Source organism: Aquila chrysaetos, chromosome 9 (assembly GCF_900496995.4).
Source record: "Aquila chrysaetos chrysaetos chromosome 9, bAquChr1.4, whole genome shotgun sequence".
Classification (NCBI taxonomy): Eukaryota; Metazoa; Chordata; class Aves; order Accipitriformes; family Accipitridae; genus Aquila; species Aquila chrysaetos.
The window spans coordinates 5341148-5365722 of record NC_044012.1 but is presented as its reverse complement, the minus strand read 5'-3'; the positions used below and the strand labels follow the sequence as shown (position 1 = coordinate 5365722).

General features: G+C 42.3%; 1 protein-coding gene across 1 annotated transcript; it reads left to right on the top strand.

Moving 5' to 3' along the window:
* Positions 1–10118: 10118 nt before the first annotated feature.
* Positions 10119–22592, top strand: HSD17B2 (hydroxysteroid 17-beta dehydrogenase 2). Its single transcript, XM_030026782.2, has 5 exons — positions 10119–10424; positions 14996–15208; positions 15532–15717; positions 18836–18973; positions 20614–22592. Exons 1-5 carry the CDS (start codon positions 10148–10150, stop codon positions 20970–20972), a joined length of 1173 nt encoding a protein of 390 aa, XP_029882642.1. The 5' UTR covers positions 10119–10147; the 3' UTR covers positions 20973–22592.
* The last annotated feature ends 1983 nt before the right edge of the window (positions 22593–24575 follow it).

The window sequence follows — 24575 nt, the reverse complement described above, 5'->3', positions numbered from 1 at the left end:
TTCCACACTTCTCTCTGATTCAGCAGAGAGATGGTAACACCCACTTCTGATAAGCCCGCAATTCCAGTCTCCACTGCCCACTTACTTTTTCAGCTAGGCACCTTCCTACTTTTTCTCATGTTTCTCCCATTTTCCAGAGGAATTCTGTATAAGCATCTACAGCGTGATTCTCTGCTGACTTTTAAACTGTTACGATGTCTAGAAAACATTATTTGATGGTCTTTAGCTTACTTGTACTCAAAGAGCACTTCCTATCAAGTTGATTGCTACCGACAGCATATTCAAGCAGCAGGGTCCAGGACTTAGTGCCATGTTACAGGAGTTTTCATCTATGATTTTTTGACTAATTAGAACATGACCTCTCTTTGCTTCACTTCATTCATGTGTACTGTGGGAACAGTAATTCTGTCTTGCCTCTTGGAGCTTTTATGATAGCTAAGTGCTTAAATATTCCCGAGGGAAAGGAGCACCATTTAAAGAGAGATCATGCCAGCATAGCTTTTCTTCAAAATACCTCTTTCCTTTCTATTTTCTGCTGTAGAGTCCGATATCTAGAGGTACTAAAGCTACTTAATTCTTGCCCAGTTTTCCAAGTGTGGTTGGGTGCCTCATTTCCATTTGCCATTTTGAATATATCTGTGGGGATAGAAGACTGGTAGATGAACCAGTTATCAGCAATTAAACATATGGAGGCAAAATTATACTCCTAAGTATACAAACAGATTCCATGTTTTAGACTCCTGGAATTTTTTAAATTTCATTTGAATTCCACTCGTGAAGTTTGGCCAGTATCTGCTGATTTCTACCGGTACTTCCTGTGGTCCAGTTTTCCTGACTACTATGAAAGCCCACGACCCATCTCTTTTCTAGAGTCATTGAATGGCTTTCTCTGGGACAGCCTCCTTATTTTGCACAACTCATTTTCAAACTGTGTTGTTTAATCAGAAGTAATAGTAATCAACTCTTCTTTGTAACCAGGTAGAAAGGTAAGAACTTTTAAACTTTCATACGACATTGAAATTCTAATTTTAACAGCACAAAGATATATTTGACACGAGCTTTTACTTTATTTAAAAATAAAATAAAAACCCAGTTTAAAGGAAGCAAAAATTGCTCCTTGGCTGGTACTTTTAAATCCTCGTTTCAGTCCATAAATTTGATTGTAGAGTTAAATTGAAAAACCAGAATATTTAACAAGTAACATAAAATCCTCAAGAACTGGAGATGCTCTCTGCTTTAAAATTTTAGAACTCAGAAAAGGGGAAATTGAAAACACATATGAGCTCATTATTAATAGTAATCGAGATCTAAAAGCCACTTGGATACTTGTATATATCCTTTTAAAGTTAATAGAAACCATATCATATATCTGAGAACTTTCCTAAAAACACGTCTGCAATAGTTTTTAGGCACGGACTATCTAATTATATTCCAGCTTGTTAGAATATAACTCCTGTAAGTTGGAACATCTTTAGGTTGATTCAGAACACTGTCAACGAGTTTACAAAAATTTTTGCCCTTCAGTTACTAGTAAAAATCTGGTTCAGCAGTGAGTAAAAGTAGCTGCCTTCTGGTGGCCATTTGCATCCCGTGTTTCAGTTCAGTTCCTGTAGATATTTGTTCACTGCGGAGGTGATATCCTGACTTGCATCCCTAACAGAGAGAGAAAAAATATACCTTATCATAGAGAATGGGTTCTCCTAACACTGCTTTCATTGTGATGGTTTAAGAGCATGGGCTATAGATAGCTGTTAATTTTAGTAATTGTGTCTTGAATCTGCCCATATATATACATACATATATATATATATAAAAATAAATATAAAAATCCCAGAAATCCCAGGGACAAGACACAGAACCTGTATGCCATCTGACATTTTTGACAAGCTCTCCAGGATTAATCTGTCTAGGAGCTACTATGCTCAGCTTAATTATGGAAAGGCTGCATCTGTGTTCAAAGCTGTTGAGAGAGAAAGAAGAAAGTAAAAATGTCCACTAGGTTTGATTAACTGCTTTCAGCCTGATGAATAAAGACAGATGGTTACTAGTTATTTTTCCTTAATGGATTTTGGAGCTCCATTTGGTGGATGAATTAAAGTTATAGGTCCCAAATCTGCCTTTGAAGCTACGCCTGCATAGCCCTTAGTGATTCTAGCAAAGTTTGCATGCATGCGAGAGAGAGGTTTGCCCTAAGGCTGTTGTATATGTTGTTAAAAAGCAGTTTTGAAATGAAAACTAAAAGTCAAGTGATAGTTTACAGTATTAATAAAACAAGTTACAAACTATGTACAGCTCAGGAAGGAATCCCCTGCAAGGGATGATTAGTGTGAAGTGCCTGTGCAGACTTATCCCCACAGAGTCTGTGCCTGTTTGGCTATGACCTCCACCTGGGGCTTGACAATATTTTAATACCGACTTTAAAACTTGAAGAAGTTCATTAAAGTTGCACTTGATAGTTGCGTCACCTGGGAAGCCAAATAAACAGTTTCATGGTGTTGGTTCATTTGCATGAACCTGTTAACAAGCCTCAAATCCAGGTGGAGGAGGTCTTTAAGACAGGGTCTAATTCTGCAGGTGTGCACATGGTTAAATACATGGGTATGAATATTTCTGTCCTTTACCTGTGTATGAATATCTGTGTTTATTTTTAAGAGTGTACGTAAGTGTCTGTGGGTTTGGGCTCTCAGGGAACATTTAGACCTAATGGGTATTGGGATTGTCATTCAGCAACCTATTAAATCATCTGTCTAGTTTTATGTGTGGGTAGTCATGGTGATTTTAATGGGATTAGATATGCTTACATCTAAACAATTTTTGAGTCAGGGGTTAAGGTTACTGCATGATATAAAATGTCTAAGATGGACAATATAATAAAGGGAAACAAAACAACAAAAAATGACACTGAGTATACAGATTTTTCCATAGTTGTTGGATTGCCTAAAGAAAAAATACCATTTAACTAAAATGCTACCTGCCATAGAACCATCAACCCCCCCGCCCCAGATCCTGAAAGGGACCTTGAGAGGTCATCTAGTTTGTCCCCCTGCTCCACGGGAGGATCATCTATCACTAAGTCGTTCCTGACAGAGAGCTGGTCTCGCTGACAACATTCGAACACGATTGCAGCAGTTTGCAAGCAGCACAAACATCGCTGAAAAGCAACGGGAATGCCCTTCAGATCAGCAGCATGAAAGGAGAAATCGGTGACTTTCAGTATGTAGCAAACACATTCAATCAAAATAATGATGTAAGTCATTGATTACATACATAGTGAGGTCACGATTCCTCAACAGGAAGAATACATGGCTTCACCATTCGGAAGCGAGGGACTTGTCCTTCAAGTGACAGAAAACAGAATGCGTTTAGGGCAGGTGACACTTTGTCATGGTTGATCACTTAATGCTTTTTGAATTATCGCTCATTTTTCATCTCATTTTGCTTCGGCTTTCATTTCAAAGACTAGCTGATGTAACTGTGAGGAAAATCTAAAAATAAGTGAATTCCGTTTATGAGAGGCAGAGATGTTTTTAAGAGTTTGCAGATGGGAGGGAAGGCATGTCGCAGATGTGCATAGTTAATAACCTAAGTGACGATGGGGAGATGTTACCACCCATTTTCTTTCACCCCCTTTGCAGAATCCATGCTCCTCAAAACTCGGAGACATATTCTGGGGCTCCAAGTTCTATGTGATTTATTTTTAATGTTGTCCCTATCTACCATGAATGGCAAGTCATGTTGATGTAGTAAACCCCCCACTTTGAAGGGACTCTTTTCTGGCAGCAAAAGAGGGAAGTGCAGACAGACTTGGAGTTGAGGATTTTTTTTGTCAAAGTCTTGCTTTGGACAATATTGGTCCATGTCTAGATTGCACGTAAAGGTCTGATTAAAGATATGTGTTTATGCTAGCTGCACGTTAGCACTACTTGGTTAAATATTTATGAATGTGCTATAGGGCCCAGATTTCAATGGGAACTAATAATCTACCATGTGTACCTGGAGTCCCTGGTGAGCTGGGATTGCTGAAGTTGGCATCTTCATCACTACTGTTACGTGTCTTAGCTACTCAGTTTGTCTACCCGTGCTTTAATCAGACTTTTGATTACCATGTGTGCCTAATTTTCTGTTTGACTCCGTATTCACATTGCTATTTATGAATTTAACTATGATAAAAATTATGTGACTTTTGCATAGATAATACCTAAATATTTGAAAACCTTTTGTGGTCTACTATTCACATGTGTGGAAAAGGTCAGATGTAAAACAGATGTTTCTCCAACCTGCCATTGTTTGGAGACATGCAAGAGGAAAAGTTACAGAAAGAAGGTGCAGAAGTGTATTTCTTTTCTGATGTAGATACGGCCTATATGACTTGTGGTTAGGAGAAACCATCTAGAAGTAAGGCAGGCAAAACTGCAGTTGCATTTCAGGAAGCACCTGCAATGAAATGAGCAGAGTGTGGGCTAGGAAAACATGGAAATCCTTTGTGTTCTGGGCACATAGATGCTACCATTAACTTCAGATAGGCAAAGCTGTAGGAAAGGCAAGGGAATAGAGAGATATAACAAATGTCTAGTTGGAGAAACAAACTAATCTTCCAGTCCAGAGTATAGCTTACATCTTTATTTCTCATGCATTGAGGCACCATTATGCTGTTCCCTGTCCTAGGCAGGGCTGGAATTTTACTCTGAATGTACCAAAGGAAATTTTAGGGAACAGTCTGTTGCTGTCAGAGAAGTGGACTAAGATAAACTGATATGTTTTCCTCGCTAACACTGATGGTTCTGTGAAAGCCATTTCATGTTATTGGATGACAGGAGAAAGGCAGGCAAGTGTTATTTCTCATGACGATAACCTAGAGATGATTCCTGGCTAACTTCCTGAAGAGTACCTAATTGCCTTTATGTTTTCTGATTCTGTCCTCTTTTTGGAAAAGAATGACAATTGGGTTGATAAAAAATGACTTATTTTGGAAAGAGTGCAATCCACTTTTAGCTGTTCCTGAAAGCCTAGAGATCCATAGATGTCTGGAGAGTTAGAGAAGAAAACCTCCCTTGCAAATACGAAGGACTGCTCATAATCTTAATGATTTCTCTGATTTAAGATGTTTTGTCTATTGCGGAAAATTTGCAAAGGGTGATTAGAGTTCATGTAAATACCAAGGCAGAACTTACAGCCCATGGCTTCATTTCATATGGCATGTTATTATGAGACCTACTGCTTCAAAGCAAAGATAGAACTGCTGCAGGCATTGGGCTGACATGGGAAATGCAGGCTGCAATTATTTCTTTTGAAGATTGTATAATGCTAAGGTGTGTGTTGCATGGGTACCTGCCAAAAGGATTTACAGTTCCAGTTTGGCCATCAGTACAGAAGTTCCTCGCTCTGAGGTTCTTACACTTGAGAAAGTACAGGAGATTTAGCTGAGAAAGTAATTATTATTGCTATTATTATTAGCTTTTGTTAGAACTGAATATTGAGAAATGGTGAGCTACAGCTGTTTCTTCAGTGCCAAGTGATCTTCAGGAATTACTGTCTATCTCTGAATTTAGAATCTTTACAATCACTGTATTTCTGAAAACAAAATCTCCAGTAACTTAGAGGTAAAATATATTTCTTACTTTAATGGATACATGCTTTATTTGACAGGAATTATTTTCCCTAAGGGTCTACTAAAGAAATAGCTTGAAGACAAAGGAGAGTTTACACAGCCTTATTTTCAGTTGCACATGATCTTTTTTGCCCTTATTCAGTACATGCCTGTGAGTTCAGAGGTCTTAATTCACAAAGGTACTTGGCTACTTTCCTAGCTTTAGGCAGACTAATAGATTTGTTGTCTTTACTGGGACAATTCATGTGCTTCAAGTTGAGTGCATGAATAGATAACTGGCTGAAGGCAGAGGATTATCTCAACCTTTGTATAGGAGTTCAGTCTCTTTGCCCAAATGTATTTTGTGTATGCAAGTTCAATAGCTTCTGCATCCAGGACTTATAGCCTGATGAGTGCTTGTGTAGCCATTAAGAAGTCCACCAAAATCCAAATGTATGAAGGTGTTTATGTACTCTCAGAAGCTGCAGCCTATCAAAGTAAATAATTTCATATTTTTTCTGCTCATATATATGTATTTACTTATGAGAATCATTTTTCTATCTTGGTTAATGACTTATTTGGTGAAACAGATTCCAACCTATTTTCTGATGAAATTATTTTCCAAGAAAAGCCTTGTAGCCAAGAACCTCCCTACAGAACTTCAAATGCAGATCCCCTACCCAAGCCACAAAAGCACATGGAGCAGGAGCCCTCGGGACCAACAGTCGTTGCGTTACACAGCTGAAAAAACCTGAATCAGAAAACAAAAGAGAGCAAAATGGAAAACTGAAGAGTTCTGTGAGAAATTCCAGCCTGAACTGAAAAACAAATCTGTGGCTGGCAAAGGCAGAGGAAGCTGAGATAGAGATTGGACGTGTCGAAAAAATGGTTCATGCTTCTAGACAATGTAATTCATGTTGCACTGGGACAGAGGAGTATCAACAGACAGCAACTATTGGATATGACACATGGTACTTCTGGACGAGGGGAAAGTGCTGAGAAGAAAAATGTTGACTAGTAAATTACTGAAAAGTGCAAAGAAAGTACATGAGAAATGTGGCCAAAGAAGTGAAAAATGATGCAGGGAAAGGTAACAGAGACACGCTGAAGGCCTCGTGGTTGAACTGGAAGCTTCTACTATGCTGGAAAGTCACAGAGGCTTTAAAAAAATAAACAGCAGGAAAACTTCTGAACCAGAAGTTGAGCCTTGAAAAGCAAAGACTGAAGAGTGCTCGTTACCAAAGTAGAACAGAAAAAGATCTTGGTGGTGCATTTCAAAGAAGGTTTGAACAGGCTCAGCTTCACCACATTTCAGAGGAACAGGGGAACATGAACATTTTGCCCTTTTTTGTGTTAAGAACAGATATCGAAAACACAGGCTGCAGCCATCATGCTGAAAATAGAGAGCCAGCAAAGGATGACAGGAGAAAAGCTTAAAGAAATGGGAAGGAAGTAAATTAATATCTGGGAAGAAGCGGTTGTGCCTAAAGAATGAGAACGTGGAGTCAATGAGTGGGTGCCTATGATAAACATCCCACACGTTGGAGAGGTGTCCTTGCTTTGTCCTGAGGAAAGTCTTCTGCAGTGACACTACACAGGGTGAAAGATGCTGCGACCGTAGAATTCAGAGAAAAACAAGCTGGATTTGCACTCAAGAAATTCTGTAGAGACTGGCTGTTCATGTTGCAGGTTACCATGGAAGGATCGTTCTCCGTGAAAGTCATCTTCTTTTGCCATTGCTTTTATTGACCTTCAAAAGTTATCACTTAGCATGAAGAGACTTACATGGTGGGGCACACTTGAGATCTGCAAAGTCGCAGTTAGAAACATCAGAAACATGCACAGAGATCAAAGTGCTGGGTGAGGGTAAGTAATCACACAACAGAACAGTTCAGCCAGGAGGCTGGTCTGAATTGTTTCTCTGCTGCCGTTTGGCATTGGCATGGGCTGACTATGGAAGCAGCGTTCAGGCTTCGGTATAGAAAATGTAGATTGCCAGGGCGTAAAGGGACAGGGCACCGAGTTATTGTGCGATGGCTCTGAAAAGCTGGGAAGAAAGACGAATGTCCTGGCAAAAGTAGGTCAAGCTTAGCTCAAAATCAATGAGCTCAAATTCATCCTCCTTGTAACACAGATGTCACGTTGATGCAACAACCTGATAATTTGGAGGAGTCATATCTTTTCCAGCAAAACTATCAAGAAGGAGGTGAAATAAGGGTGTTTATTCATAGCATGAGTAGGTATGGCATAGAGAAATAGGAAATAATGCAAACTCGATTGCAGTCTTGTGTTAATGTACAGCTGTGAGAACTGAAGGCATACCAAAGTGGCAGAGAGGAAGGTAGATGCTTTCTTAAGACGGATAGTGGGCATGGGACAATAAAACTTATCTCGTTGCAAAATTGTGCTGAAAAATCCTCAAGCAGCAATCTGTCTCTGCTGGTGTCGGAGAAAGTGCAGAAGGTTCATGAGGTGGGTACTCCAAGTTAACGTTTCTCAGCCAGTTTTAGATCATACCCTCCTTTCTGATAGCAGCCTGTCTCAGTGTGTATGATCTATGCACTTACATATCATTTTATTCACACACCAGGGTGAACACATGGTCAGCTTCTCATTAAAAGAAGCCTTCAGTGGTTATATTGTATATTAAAAATACAAATTCAATGTTAATTCAGAGAGAGATCTGTCCCCCCCAGCCCTTCCCGCAGTCATTCTGCAGCGTTGTGGGTGCAGACGGGTGTTGTGTCAGCGCACAGCAGCAGGCGTGCGTGCAATGCATGCATAAGGTATTCCCGGGAGTCCGTATATCCCCCCACTCTCCGATTCAGTGCGTGAGGGAGAGGATGTGCATGTGCACGTATGCATTTCAGTGGGGGACGTGGCAGGGCAGCGTGGAGCGGAGGGGAAGACTCAAATGGAGATTGCTCTGCAGGGACCAGGCGTGGTGGCCACCACGGCTTGGCCCCTCGCCCACCTCTGTCCCCTCCCCACAGGCTGAGGGGAGCCAGGGAGGACACCAGGCTGGAGGTGGTCGCTTCTGCCCCTCATCCCGCTGGGCAAAAACTCCAGCTCGCTGTATCCTCAAGTGTGAGGGCAGATGCTTTGAATGCCAGCACAGTTGTGATCATCTAAATCATGCCATGAAGACCAATTGGGGAGAGAAAGCAAAACTATCCAAGGAAATCTTTAAGATGCCTTAACGGAGGGCAAGGTATAATTGACCTCGAGACCAGCATGCTACTAAAAGCAGAAGAAGCAAATGGCAGAGAGGAGTGAAAATAGTGTACACTTTGTGCACTAGTGGGAGGATGGATGAATGAGTGGGTGTTCACAATAGTGATGAAAGACAAGCAGACCTGGAGGGTAATGTTCCTTTAAGACAGTGACCTCATCTGTAATGTAAACTACCTATAGAGGTATGTAAACATTTTCACTGGCTGTAAAAATTTACATTCAACAGATTTTTCATCCCGTAAAACCCCAAAGGAATAGTGGAATGAAAATGTTCTTGTGTCTAAAATAAAATAGGTCAGCACTACATTTTCTTTCAGAAAACCAGTTACATCGTGTTAGCTGGTTGTGTGATAACTTGGGCTCATCTCTCAAACCAGTTAGTAGGGATTTTTAAACAGGGTTAAATACGCCTAAGTTGTATTTCAATCCTTTTAGCTGGATGGATTTTAAAATTTTCTTATTGATTAATAGCCTTTGGAGTACAACACAGCAGGTGTAAAATCTCTCAAATATATTTAATGGATTACCTTTTTTTCCCCAACTTGCTGTGGGTATTGAACCAGTGATTGCTGTCAAAGCTAAGGTGAACGTCGTCACTCAGGTCAACTGAAGACTCAGTCTCAGGTGCGTTACATGTGTTCAGTTAACAAAGTGCCCTTAATGGCAAACCAGCAATCACCCCTTCCCAGCCTCCCGGAGCCCCTTGAAAGTCAATTAACCGTAGGTATTTGCAGAACGTGGAGTGGGTAAATAGCCAAAGGTGTGCACTAAAGCAGGGAAGGGCGTTTTGGGCTTTTTGTTGAAAGAGGAGGGTGGCCCGTGTGTGATACAGCCCAAAGCTGACCACGCAGAGAGTAAATAACCCTGTCCTGACTCATTTTTGTCACTGCCCATCAAAAATCAGTTCCACTGAATTGACACCCTAAGTTTTTAGGCAGGAAATTCCACCTATTTCCCATAAAGGAAACCGTTCTTTTTTTCACTGGCTAGGAAAATGTACTTTAAACATATAAAACATATAGCGGTTAATTTTTTCCCGAAGCAAGCGCTTGCTACGTCGTGTCCATTCCCAGTGCTGTCAATCATTATCCAGCCAGCATATTGTTCAGAGGGTGGAGCTGTCAGGCAGAAGGAATAAAAGGTAAGAAAAGGAAAGCTTCTACTTCTTGCTGATGTCAAGGGTAAGTGAGATTATGGCAAACCTTTAAACAGAGTCCCCTTTCTCTGCCCCACCCCCTGCTCCTATATAACACAGGCTGCATTTAGCAATACCTGCTTTTACCCGGCCGGTGCTGGGGTGCGCGCGCCCGCTCCTCGCCCCTGCCGATGGATGCTCTCGCCGGCGGCCCCTTCGGATGGTTCTGCGCGGGCGTCACCGTGCTTTTTGGGGTGACCGTCCTCTGCGTGGCCAAGAGGAGCCCGGCGGAGAAAGCGAACGTGCTGGTCTGGAGGCTCCTGCCCGCCTCGCTGGGGCTGCTGTGCGTGGCCGCGCTGGGGGCCGGCGGGGGGCTGGCGGTGTTTTGCGGCACGTGCCTCGTCTCCTCCGCGTACCTGGGCAGCAGGGCGCTGCTGCCCGTGGGCGACAAAGCCGTGCTCGTCACAGGTAAGGTGCCGCAGACGCGCTCCGGGAAGCAAAAAAACCCTGGCTTTTCTCACAAGCGGGCTGGAAAACTTTGTGTCCTCGGGTGAGGTATGTATGAAATGCGTGCTTGTAAGGTTTCCTTTTTTTTTTTTGCTCGTTTTATTTGCTTTGCCGGAGATGTTTTTTCCAGGTAAATAAGTGTTCTGAAATTAAGCAGAAAAGCATCTTAATAGATGCTGTTATTTTTTAGTGTCTCATTTAATCTTTACAAGTAGCTTTTTAGACATACTTGTGAAATTAACTGATGCAAAAAGCATAAGAATACTTACGATGGTCTAATTTTGTAGGAGAGACATTAATTTCTGGAAGCCGTCAGAACACTACCTTCGTACATTACTTTTGTTTGCTTGAATTTATCGCACTGGTTACGGATGTACGGTTATCTTTTGGTGTGCGCGTTTACGCGGTGCACGCTGCGTATATCATGCATATGTTTCAAGACACTGGTTTGGTGCCATCTCTTTGAAACGATGTATGAAATCATTTGGGAGTGAGAAATTTCCTTCACTAGCAGTGAAAGTTCAGAGCTAATCAATTCAGTCTCTGTTAACACTCTGACCTACTCGACACCCACTTTTAGTTTGCAGGGATGGCATTTTTGTAGTTTTATGGCTTTTCTCCTGTTTCTTCTAAAACTTTAAATGTTGTTTATTTGTGTTAATCAAACCTTTAAACCGGCGTGCCTGCCAACTGCTTCTTGCACTGTTAACTTGCTCTTTTTTGTTTTATCTTCTATTTTTCCCCTCTGGAAAGCTACATTAAGTTGCTTTGGTTTATATAGCTATTTCTTGCAGAATTTCATTTTGTTTTATAGGGGCACCCGGAAATAATTTAGATTTGCCTAGCAAGCATTAATACGGGGGTTAAATACAAATGTTAAGAGAGGACGAGATGAGCAGCAAGTTCTCCCCTCGGGGTTTATCTGCCAGCTGGCTTTCTCCCTGCAGGTGTATCAGATGAAGGTGGATATGAGGCAGGGGGGAATAGGGAGCACTCCTCTCCCACCCCTGCAGACAGGGGTTGTGCTTGCACTTGGGCATACCCTTGCTTTTTATAAGACTGCAGTTCTTCAGGAAAAAGCACTCTCTCAGAGCTTACCTGCTCCAGAGAATTTGAATTAGAGCAATGTAGGGGAGCGAAGAACGTTTAGGCATATTCCAGCGAGCGAATGTACTTTCTTTGTACCTGTGTTGCAACTGTCCTGAAGAAATGCAAGTTTGGACACCTCTGACAGCCGATGCATCAGAGGAGGCTCTTCTTGGCCTTTATGTGAGTCCAGACTGGTATGCAATCAATCAAACCCTCCATCAACTGAAACAAAAGTTTTACTTAACGCATTTCTTGGTTGAATTGCTCTGATTGTAGTGCTTCTCCCCATACCCACTGTAGGATGTGTGTCTGTGGGCATGTGCAAGGTGCCTTTAAATCAATTTTTGTGTCATTTTCTCCTATTTAGACAAGACCTGAGGCAGGCACTGCATGGGAAATGGTGATTTTTTAAATTTTTTTTTTTTAATCTTCTTTTTTTTAACACCCGCCCCTCCCTTTTAGCCCCACAAGGTTGAGGAATGCTGCTGTGCTCTGGGCAGCTGCCACATATCACTTGTGAGACAGCTGCCCTTGGCCAGAGGATGGAGTAATCTGTGCTTCTCTCCCTGGGTTTTGTCAAATATTGATCTGGTCCCCTTTGGATGTCCCTTGTATGGGTGCTGCTGTGCATTATTTATTTAAGCTGGCACTTCACCGGAGTACCATGACAGGGGAAAACTGTGCCCAGTTGTCAAAATGCTTTTTCACATGAATAACTGTGGGCGTATGAGCAGCCTTAAACTCACTGGTGAAACATTTCTTATTGAACGTCTTGCTGGGAGTGAGTAGCTTCAGTGTCCTTAAACAGAAGCTCGTGGGCATGCCAACACTTTAGTTTGGTAGACCCAATAGCCAGCTTCCCTACAAATTAAATTACCGTGAAGATCCGAAGTAGCAGGAATTGTAAAACTCTGTTATTCTGTGTGCAGCTGCATGAATTTCTCCAGTTAACTTGGTCTTTTCGTTCTTGATGTGTGACTTGGCGTTTCTGATGGTCAGTGTGAGTTGATGATAAATTCTCAGTAACAATTCAGTTACAGTCTGTAGTGACTGCATTTCTTATAATATATCTTCTAATCATTCACAAATTGCTTTTTTTTTTACATAAAAGCAAAGGGCGGGGAGTGGAATTCTTCCCTATGGAGACCTAATTACTGTTTGAATTTTGAGTTGAAGGGTAGAGTTTCTCTGGACTTCAGTACCAGGTCTGAAACTCAAATCAGACTTGTTTTGATAAAAGCTGGGGACAAACCCAGTGGCAGGCACAGATAAACACTGCTTTTTATTTCCTTCTCAGGGTTGCTACACCCATCCCTAGTTGTTGAGCACTCTGCCCTTCCCAAGTTAAAGCTGCATTATGAAACTTAGTGTGTAGCTCTGTGGCTGTGTGCTTGCTGGGAAGGATGAAAGGGGAAGGATTTGCTCCAAAAATAGGGTTTTTCACTAAAAGAAAAAGAAGGAAAGACACCCCACCCCAAAACCCAGAAATCTGTCACGTCTTTGGGATATATGCAGGCCTTTTCATGTCTCTTTAGGGAATTCCAAGAATGCAGGTTTGTTCTCCTCTTTCGGGCCAGGGCTGTGAGAAATAAAGTGTGATATATGTGGTGCTCTGGTGCATCTTCAACAAACTGCAGACTATAAAAATGCCGAAAAGCCTTTTTTTTTTTTTTTTTTTTTTTTTTTTAAAGATTAAGTAGTGCATGAGTAATTCTTTTCAACATCTTGAGTAATTCTTTTCAACATCTTGCACTGATTGATCCAGGCATTTAGTATGTCTTTCTTTCAGGTCACCTGGAATTAATTTTTTTCACCTTTCATGACTAAAGCCCTGGTTAAAAGACAGAACCCAGAAATGAAGATCTAGCATGATTAAGATGAGTGTCTTTGGCAGTCAAGTTCTATTGACTATGGATTTTGAGTGCAGGAGCAGGCCTGTGAATAACTATGTTAATATCCGCCTTGGTGTGCCAAAATCCCAGATTAACCCTTATGACTTTCTGGTAGGGTTAAGTAAGGAGTATTGCAGCTCATTCATAGATGAGGAGATAGCAAAAAACCTGGCAGGAGTTCCAGTCCTTTGTCCTGCATTCAGGTTTCCAGCCACGCAGGTGGGCTTGGAAGCTGAGCATTTATGTAATAAATTGCTGTTGCAGGAGATAACCGAGCCCTGGGGTAGCTCCACGGATCTTGGTGCACATCAGCATCCAGGAGCGTTCTTTGCCGCAATACGCCGGAGGGTGCGGTGCAATATTGTGGGACATGCTGATGTATCTCTGCTTTCCAGTGTAAAAACTGCATTAATTTCTTAAACTCCTCATTTTCCTCCTGATATTGTCCTTTGCAAAACTCCTGCAGCACAGTCCCTATAAGCTCCTTCCCTGTCTCTAGCAGAGCCCTGTGTTCCTTCGCTGGGAGTCTTGGTGGGCAGATGGGTGAGATGTTTCTTCCCTCGCTAAGAAGTTTCTCTGTAGATGGGAAGAATGGAAACTGGAATTAAAAAAGACACCAGGAGAGAAAACACTTAAAAGTGTCTTAAGATAGCAGCAGCAAAATACTGTGTCAAAGGGAGACACTTGAGATTCAATCAAATTATTTGTTAAATATTCATCATTGTTACCTGGTGGAAGGAACTGCACAGCTGTGATCGCAGAGATCGTTGTTGTGTGTTTGCTCTGATAGTGCTTCCTGCATTTGGTGGTTCATTGCTTTATGGGGAGTAAGTCTGGAAGAGGATAGAGAGGATAAAAGAAATTCTGATGCAAGTTTGCATGAATTAAATAGCTGGTGCTATCTGGCTTAGCCTAAAAATGCCTGAAGCTTTCTTAGGGTTTGAAAGCATTGAACTCCTTTGCAGGTAAACAGTTGCTTAGCTTTGGCTTGGTTGCAGCCTGTGACAAAAAAGTGATTATCAGAAGAATCTGGATGGTAGGTGCTTGAATAAAATAAAGCTACTTCTTTGAATTAAGAAACAGAACCCAACAATTTGATTTCCAATGCCATATAATTGCTTTGTCCGTCTGAGATTTGAAATTAAAATATTTGTAGTTTTTCTCTTTTTTTCTTTCTTTTCCTAGCTACTTTTGTTATCAGGTTTCAGTCTGAATATCTGTATGAACCCAGTCTAGGGTTTTATTTCCTCTGTATGTACGAAGTAAGTCTTAGAATCTGTCAGTGGTAGAGCATGAGGTGATGCCATCAGCTCTGAGCCAAGAGGACATGGTCTATCAATCTTTGTGGAACATGCAAAGGTCCAGCTCCTCGAACCTTCAGATCTGAACCTTTCTGCCTACTGTCATATATATTTCAGTGACTTTATTTCATCATCTTTTTGGTTAGATTTCCATGTATTTCCAATGCATGCCTCTCTCTTTTTTTTTTTTTTTTTTTAAATGATGTTTTAGGACAGACCCACTTTTCAATTGTCTTTTTGATGCTTTCAGGAAGCGACACTGGGATTGGACATGCACTGGCTAAATACCTGGACAACTTAGGTTTTGTTGTGTTTGCTGGAGTTTTGAATAAGGATGGACCTGGAGCTGAGGAACTGAGACGAACCTGTTCTCGGAGACTCTCTCTCCTGCAGCTGGATATAACCAATGCCACCCAAGTCAAGGAAGCCTATCTAAAGGTCTCAGAGAAGGTGCAAAATACAGGTACAGCTTTTTTTCCATTCTAATGGGAGTACTAATGTAGCTGCTTACAAGGTGCACGTCTTAACTGTTGGCTGCATCGTGGCTTCTGCGTGTAGGTTATTTCCACACCACAGTCTGTGGGCAGTCAGGGTATTTATATTGATGACTCCTGCTTTCTGGGACACACAAAAAATGGTGATGGCTGTTCACGGAGTGGGTACTGTGTATCTGTCGCTGCAGATCCTCTCCGCTTTGATCCGGAGGCACCATCCAGCTCATCGGTTTAATCTTTATGGAGTTGATTTCCTGCTGTATAGCAGCCCTGTGCTTTCTCCTCTTCCCAGGGCTCTGGGGCGTTGTGAACAACGCAGGCGTCCTGGGCTTCCCTGCCGACGGCGAGCTGCTGCCCATGAGCACGTACCGGCGGTGCATGGAGGTGAATTTCTTCGGGGCTGTAGAGGTGTCCAAGACCTTCTTACCGTTACTTCGGAAATCCCAGGGGAGGCTGGTTAACATGTCCAGCATGGCAGGTGAGCTGAACTAAAGCACCAAATACGTTTCTGGTGCAACATAAAAACCGCCTAACTTCCTTGGCGAAAATTCCGAGGAAGGCGTCAGTTGGTCTTGCTTGTCAATACACCTAGGGAATCAATATTTAGGTAATAAGTGCAGGTTTTTCTTTTGTTTGGGAGACTATTTCCAGAAAACAGCCCTTAAAAAAAGAAGAGTTTAATATGGCTAAAAATACGTTGTTATGTAAAAGACAGTAAAATTCAGATCTTGTGTTATAGATGCTATGAGTGATAGCTTTGTGAGCTTCCAGAAAGATGGGTGGTAAATCACAGATGTTTTTATAACGTGTTCCAGCAGAAGTCTCTGACCACTGCAGTTTGTGTGTCATTGAACCACACTGTGGAGATGCCCAAAAGCTGTCTGCCTTTCGCAGAGACAGGCTCTCTTCCATTTGGGCTGGTTACACCTCAAGTTTCAACCTTTTTGTAGTACTGTGGGTTAAAATTGGAGCATAAATATCTTTTGGGTAAGTTCATGATACTTGCCATTTTTTAACACTCTGTAATAAATGTTAGATATTTCACTTGGGCAGCTCCACCTCTCCACCCTCATAGGGCTCAAGTGGTGTAGTTAGGGTGAGAAAGGACAATGATAAAACACCTGCTGAAAAGTAACATTTAATTCTTCAAGAGCAGAAGCGAGTTTTATTTTTTGCTGCATCCTACGGTTCTTTCCTGAGTGCACAGTCCTAGAGCATGGTCTGCTAATAATCTGGGACCTGAAGAGAGTGTGAGTTTATATTTTTTTAAAAATATTTTGGATATCTTCTTAAAAATACTTTAGCCTAACTTATTAGCAAAGTGGTATTTTTTCAAGAATAAAATAACTTTAAAAAAATTATTAACAGCATATAATATGCTTTCCAGTTTTGTCCCATAAATTGGATCCTGTGCTTAATTATATATATGTCTTTATAAGATGACCTTCTATTCTAGGAGGACAGCTGAGATGCTAAGATGTAGGAACCAAAGTAATACAGTATCTGGTAGCCAACAGTTGAGGAGCAAGAATGCTCCTTTGAAAATGAGAGCTGCTAGAAGCAGGATGTCACGATGCCAGAAAGTGTTTTGGTTTAAGACCTATTAAGGATTTACCATATCGTCTGCTTCCCAAATTTTCCTTTGCCCTGTCTGCTTGGACCCTCACTTCTGTGCAGTTGGTGTCCACCCGAATCCCGCTGTCTTGCTGGGGTGGCTTGTGAAGGTGTTACCTTGCATTCACAGCTTATGTTGAGGATGCGGCTTCAGCCTGGCTTTGACACTGTCGTCTTCTGTTTTCTTTTTATAATCCCAAGTATGTTTTGTATCTGCACGCCTGTGTTTATGGCTTGTTGCTGACACTTAAAGAAATCAGGACTGAATTATCAGAAAGACCTTTCTGGTGCTGCTCTGCCCACCAGCCCTTGCAAGCACAGAGCCAGAGGACAGACCTCTGTTTTCTCTGAGCACCCAAGTGAAGCTTGCGCTTTTGGTTTTTTGGGGCAGATGTCTTAATTCTTGGCATGAATCCCCAAGCTGCCTTGCAGGGATAGATGGAGAGCTTCCCTGTGGTAATTTGCCCTTACAGGACTTGATAATGACCCTGCTTAAACTGTAGCTGTTCGCACAGATGTTCTTGCATGCGGACCAGTTTGAGTAAATAGCTTCCTCTTAATGCAGGGGCTGAGGGTCCTTTGGTAAAACATTAGCAGAAAAGTTAGCGAGGACTCATTGTGCTGAATCTATTCCTGTCTCTGTAGAGCTAATTTAACTGGACTCGAGGTTAGCCTGACCTCAGAGGAAAAATGTATGTGATTCAATTGGCTCAAACCAATTGAAACTCAAACTTATTCAGATGCATACAGAAGAATAATTAACATATAACTGGCCTGACTTCTTCAAAGGAATGACTCAGTGTAAGAAGCGCCTGTGACACCTTGGTCATTACAGGACAAAACCCAATAAATGGCACCGGTGGCTTACCTGAAAATTCCCCTGTATCAAAGTATTTTCTTTTAAAAGATTCAAATACATGGAGATAAATATGTAATGTTTGAAATGGAGGCCATACCGGAGGATGTGCCCAACTGCCCATGCAGGCAGGAGGAGTGATGTGCCCCAAGGAGAAGGGTTGCCCATTCTGTTCTCTCCTCCCCGCTGTGCCAACACAGCCCGTGGTGGCTGTGATGACCCCTAAATCTGGCAGCGATGCTCTGTGCGGTGATAACACCGACCTTGTGGAGAAAGTTGGGGGGGCTGAAGAAGGGGAAGATGCTCACATCAAAGTGTCTTTGGATTTTTCTAAAGCTGAAGAAGTGACAGTCTGCCAATTTTTGGAACAGAGGAAAGCTCTGTATTTGGAAGATGTTATCTTCTGGAAGCTTTTGTTTTGTAAACATAGGGATTTATTTTAAATTAATCTAAAATACTGACTGTTTTCTATCTTCTCCATCGGAACAACTGCTGCTGGGATTGGAGAAGACGGGATATAAATATAGGCAGGGGATCTGCTTCTGTGATGGGTCTCAGGGAGTCCTGTCGCCTGGGGGCTGTGATTCCAGCTTTGGTTTCTCCACAGAGGTTTTCTCCACTCTTGCCCCGTTGCCTCTGGTCTTGCTGAAACTAGCTGGAGAGAACTGGAAGATAAGTTGGCTTTATAAAGCTAGAATCGAGATTACTTACCCTGTTGTAACTGTGGTTTATAGTAGGAGCTTGAAATTCGTGTTACAGTGACAAGAACAGCGGCGTTAAACTGTTGCTTCACTATTTATATGAACTAAAACATTATCTGTGTTTCTGAAACTAACAATCATAATTTTCAGCAGTTTTTACCTTTAAATGCAATACAGTTTATTTTTTCTGCCATACAAGGTGTCTTATCAAGTGTTACTGAGCATAACTGCTATAAGCAACTGCTAATTTACAACTTTCACTTTTTTTTAACCTCTAGAAAGAAATTATTCCCTCACTGACTTGTCTTTAACCTCAGTGAGAGCCGCATAATTTTGGTTGCGCTATAATCTTCCTTCTAAATCATGAAAATAAAGGCTGCAAAAAGCCACTGCCGAGCTTTATCATGTTTATATTGCTCCTGCAGGAGGCATTCCACTACCGAGGTATGCTGCATACGGTGCATCAAAAGCAGCTCTGTCCATGTTTTCTGGAGTAATGAGGCAAGAGCTTTCCAAATGGGGAATTAAAGTTGCTGCAATTCATCCGTCAGGCTTCCGAACAGGTTGGTATTTGACATTTCAGGTAGTTCTTTCTGCCTCGCCTCTTTCCCTCTAGTCCAGCATCCTCAAGCAGAGTCCTGAGTGATTCTCAGCAGTCGGACTTTTTTCCCCATTCTTCACGTTGGTAATGGAAATTAAGATTCACGTTTTGTGCGAGAGATGTTCCCTCTAGTTCTGCACGCCGCCTGCCTCTGCCTCGCGAGTGTAGCCATCCTCCTGGGCGGAGCTCTCCCTTTGCTTTGAGACAGGGCAGGGTTCGGGCAGTTGGTGCCTTGCTTTTGCCCTAGCTTGGTTGAAGTTAACAAACCGAGCGTCACGGTGTGTTTGAGTGTTACAGCTTGCTTGTCCTGCATGAGAGCTTCAGGACTCGGTCCTACCTTTCTCAACATCAGAGCTCTCTTTATTGCTCAGTCTTCCATCAAAGTATCTGCAGCAATACCTGTCATCCCGCTTACTTGCTGTCAATATTACTCTACGTAGTCTCTGATCTTTCCTCTCCGCTCCTTCCCTCCGCTGCGCTCCTGCTGCTTTCTGTTCCGAACCTTCTTCCGCTGCTCTGAGCACTTTCTGCAGAGCCCGTCCGGGTTTCAGACTCACCTCCCGCTCCGCGCACCCTCGCTGCACCCCGTGCCCATCCGGGAGCAGGGTGGGTGTCACGCAGGTCCCCCCTCCGTGGGCATGCCTGGCAGCTACCTGAGGACAACGTCAAATCCCACTGCTGCCTACTCAGCAAGTCCTGGTGACTTAATGGAGATGATTTTTATGCCGATGAAAAGCAAAATGGTCTTTTTTCATAAAACTCCGCTCCCTTGAACGCCTCCCCTCCTGGGGAAGGGTGCTGCGGGGCACTGGGCTCTGGCAGCGCCTGCGTGGTCAGCGGTACCTGCCTGAGGTTTTACCTTCAGGTCCCTGCTTAGCTGTCGTCAGACTGCTGGATGAAAACGTCATGCATGAAAACATGTCCTGGTATTGGAGATTTAAATATTTATTTAAAGATTTTTCTTTATCTGCAGTGCTTAATTCATGAGAGTTAGACAATAAATGCATTGGAAGAGCCACTGCTTTCATTTGTACATGATGCAGATGGCGGGGGGGGGGGGGGAAATAGGTTTTTGGTTTTGTTTGTTTTTTTTTTTTTAAATCTGGCCTCATACAAGCCTTATCCTTAATGAAACTAGTTATTGAAATACCAATGTCACTCGTGAAAGATGAGCTTAGCACTTGGCCAGCCCAAGTGAATCCTGTTCATCCTAGTTCGCCTGTCTTTCCTCAGTCGCTCACATCAGTTGATAAATACTGATTAGAAACAGCCACAAAATGAATAAGGACAGAATGGGAAGGAGGCGGGGGGGAGGAAAAAATGCTGGCTTGGCTGTGAGAGAGCCTTTTTAGGTAGAGCTGGTAACCAAATGGTGCATGAACCCCACGCTTTTTGTGTAGTCTGTGCTTTGTGCTTTCCCTTCTCTTCCAGGTAAAAGCACTCGCAGCTAACCAGTTGTTTTGTCTGTTCTTCCCTGGCCCAGTTTAGAACAACTGCGACTCAGGCTGGTGGTGGAGAACAACTCATTGACTATTAATTATAGATGAATTCTTTTCATTCAGCCCCCAAACCACTTGCCATGCTGTGATGTCGCTACTGCAGGTATACAAGGCACATCCGACCTGTGGGATAAACAAGAAAAGGAGCTGATGGAGAACCTCCCAGCAGACACAAGGCAAGACTACGGTGAGGACTACCTCCTGGGGCTGAAGGACTACCTCCTGCACATGCCCGCGTACTGCGACGCCGACCTCTCGCCCGTGCTGAGCGCTATCCTGCACGCTTTGCTGGCCAAGAGACCACAGGGCTTGTACACCCCTGGCAGAGGGGCTTACGTGCCCCTCTGCATCTTCTGCTACTTTCCTCTCTGGTTCTATGACTTTTTCATTGGTAAGATGCTGAGTACTGAGTCTGTCCCAAGGGTGCTGAGAACATCAGAAGCTGAAAGCAAGAATCTCTAAGGTATCCAGCAGCGTTTTTCTTACTTGATAACTGGGAAAAACTCTATTTTAAGACACTGCTATTTATTGTACTGTCTTTATTAAATTGCATTTACGCCGCCTTGCAAACAGAGGTAAATCTTTCTGTTAAGAGTAATGTTCAGGAAAAGCAGTGGATAAACAGAAATAGAAAGCTATCCCCAGATGGGGCATTTTTGGAGGAATTTCAATGTTTTCCTGATGTCTTTGTATCCTGCCTTCTGTGTAATGTATTTCATGAAGTTATATAGTTCCTGTCTGCTTCAAAAGGCACCACCAACACACAGACAGATGTATAACCTGTTTTTTAGAAAGAAACAAACCAAAAAAATCCTTGAGAGCCAACAACCTTCTTAAACATTATAAGGAGTTGCATATATTCCTATCATTGGAGAGATTTAGAAATGTCTAATGCAAGTCTTTCTCACTGCAGCTTCAGCCTAATATGTTTGGGGTTTTTTTTGGTTCTGTTGCTGTTGGACCTGAGAAATGATTGACCTTTTTTCCCCTGAGTTTTGTGAAGTATAGTTGTGATGTCTATAATGTGTCCTCTTTGCTAGACTAAGCAACATAAATTAGTTGGGGGAACAAAGACAGATCAAGACCTTCATGAAGAAGAAAACAGTCTCCTTCCTACAATATTAGAAAAAGTAATAGTAAGTATATCAGCTGCTAATGTGATACGGCTGTCTTGGTCATTCTGTGTATTGCCTGTATATGCCTGTGCTGCTTTAATTATTAGTAAACTCTGATCTCACTTCTGCTTTTTGTACAATTCCTTACTCGGTTCTGGGTTTATGAAGTACTCGCATTTTTGCCTATTTCTCCTGACACCTTCCTGTGCCTCCTTCTGCTTTGGGGACAGTTTGTGCTCACTCCTCTAAGATCAGTCAGTCTTCAAGCTGGCTTTACTGGAGTCCAGTGTCCACCTTCTGATAGATTTTGGTCGCTCCCCTTCCCTAAATTCATTCTAGGAACACGAGATGCCCTCCCTGCTGCTGGTTGTCCCTGTGCCCTATACCATCAAACTCCCACCAATGCCAAGAGGTTGGGCAGCTCACCTATATTTTTCCCTGAAAGGCTGTGATATTTTGAAAGAAAGCCTCATTCTCCTGTGTTCCCTGGTTTGGCCATCTGTCCTGGGCCTTGCTTTGACAAGAGGCATTTCTTTTCCCATGATGAAAAATTAAAAGTCATTACATTCTGGGCTTTAAATGTAGATGTACTTTTTTCCTTTCCTTTCTGAGCAACTGCTAGTCTTCTGTCATAATCCTACTCGTGCGATGTACTCTTGCAGTCAACTGAACAAAATCACAATTTAATTTGCATCTGTAGTATTTCTTCCATCTCCTGCAACTTTTTACATCAATGCAAGACCCCTGTAAATGCACAAAGGATGCTCAGCAGACTTGGCCCACCATTTTAGTTTGTGCAGCAGTGTGGAAATCCTCCTGTCCTGTACATTTTGTCATGATTACTGCTTTTGCTGCCGAGGCTTATCTCCTTGTGGGTTTATATCAGTCCCCTGATTACAGACTTTTGCTTTCCTTTGAGAAAGTCTGGCCAAAACTGTTTTTCACTCAGAAAATCTGGGATTATTTCAATCTCTCGGCCCATTTCTTCCTTAATCTATTTCCCCGATTTTTCATTTGTCAGCAAAAGTGCATAATAAAAAAAAAATACATTTAGTAACTGGATTGTTGTGACTCTTTCTGTCTCATCTGACCCTTTGTGCTTTTGGGGACCGGTGCTACAGCCCCTCCCTTCCTGGGCTGGCCTTTTTCCCAGACTAGGGGAGCACCAAGGAGGAAGGTGGCGGGGACCTTCTCTAGGACAAAACGGCAGTCGGTGCCTTGTTTTGGGCACGACGCGATCCCAAATGGCTCAAAGGCAGCTTGCGAGCTGAAAGGAAAGGCGGGTGCAGAGCCGAGGGGCGCACTGGGTGGCAACCTTTGAATTTTGGCTATCTTCAGGGTGAGGGAGCTTGCTGCCTGTCAGCTCATCTCCATCTTGGATGGAGGTGGTTGTTTTTTCACTTAACACCCAATTTAGGTGTAACTTAGGTGGGCTGGAATTTTGCCCTTAGGCGCGTTATACATCATACAACCAAAATTCCTCTTAGCAGCCAGTTAGCTCTTTTGCATAGCAATCTTCATAACGATCTTTAATTGTTGCTTTGTTATTTGGCTGTGGTTATAAAATGTGATTTTTTTTTTTTTTTTTCTCCCCTTCACTTTCTTAATGGGAATATTATTTTGCACATTGCAGACATATTAAACTAGGCATCTACATGGAAGATTTGATTCCATTTTATTATTTTTCACTTTTATTTTGCAGGAAATTTGTGTTCTAAATAGTCATTTTACATCACCTAACTACAAAGATATTTTAGCAAGTCTCAAATAAGCGTGGTATCAAAGACTGTTATTATTTTGTTCCTACAGGCATCTTACTTTGTGTTTTAAAGACAATTCTGTTGTAACACTTTATCAAATTATGTGTCATTTAATGGGCTGTAGTATTAGAGGTAAATTTCTTTTCTTTTGCTAATAGCTTGCATTGCAAGGAATCCAAACTGTGAGGCTAGGAGAACTGCAAAATAAATCGTGGGTGTCTGTGGCCAAGACACCCACGTGGATGATAACGCTGATGCTAGCTTGTGCTCTCAAGGACCAGTGTCTAGGTGTTAAACTCCTTTGCTTACTGTAAACGCTGATCTGATGCAAAGCTCTTTTAGGGGTGGGAAGAGAGGATGTTTAATTCTAGCAGTGGAAACCATTGTATTAAAAAAACCCAAACTAGCCACCATGATTTGGGTCTATTTTCAAAGATAACATTTCTAACAAAAAGCATACGGCATGAAGAAAAACAGCTGAGGAATTGAAGGAATTGGCTGTAGCCCTAAAAAAGGCTAATAAATAATACTCTAAAGTGTCGCTTAATGCCCCACACTAATCAAGCGTGTCTATATTAAAACCACACGTGTATAGCTTAAAAGGGGTTATAAGCTGCAGAAATCATGATTAAAGAGTAGATTTTTTTACACATCCCTCTGATCCAGCCTCTGGAATGCAGGTTGTGACCAAGAAGTAAATGCGGTCGGATGCTTTTTACCAAGCAAATCCCTGGCTGGTGTCCTGGGGCTCCCACTCTCCTGCTCTGCGTTTATTGCTCTGGCTGACATCTGTTCTTAGTTCATGTGAACAATTGATTTTAAGATATGTAGCTTTGGTGAGACAAAAGGTGAGTTATAAAGTCATTTGTTTTTACAACTTTTTTTTTTATTCTGGATCCATTTACCCTCTTTATGGGACCCCTGATGACAACCATAGCTAATGCGTGCTTCCAGCACTGCAAACTGGGGAAGGGAAGTAAAATATCGGGCGCTTTTGTGGTTATGTCGCTGGCTGGCCATGGTGGGGAAGTTTTGTTGGCCACCTGTCGAAGGATCAGCTCTGCATTTCAAGAAGCGTTAACGTGTGGGACTGTCCATGTGGCTGGAGGTAAGGAAAAGGGCTGTGAAAGTTTAAAGTGTGTTCAAAAGAGGGCTCTGGCAGCGAGTTTTGGATAAAACCGGTGGCGTAG

Bases quoted from the DNA above. Each gene is read 5' to 3' on its own strand.
- HSD17B2 (XM_030026782.2), top strand. From the start codon at position 10,148: ATGGATGCTCTCGCCGGCGGCCCCTTCGGATGGTTCTGCGCGGGCGTC. The intron at 15,718-18,835 runs GTGAGCTGAACT...TTGCTCCTGCAG, and splicing joins TAACATGTCCAGCATGGCAG to GAGGCATTCCACTACCGAGG. The intron at 18,974-20,613 runs GTTGGTATTTGA...TCGCTACTGCAG, and splicing joins TCCGTCAGGCTTCCGAACAG to GTATACAAGGCACATCCGAC.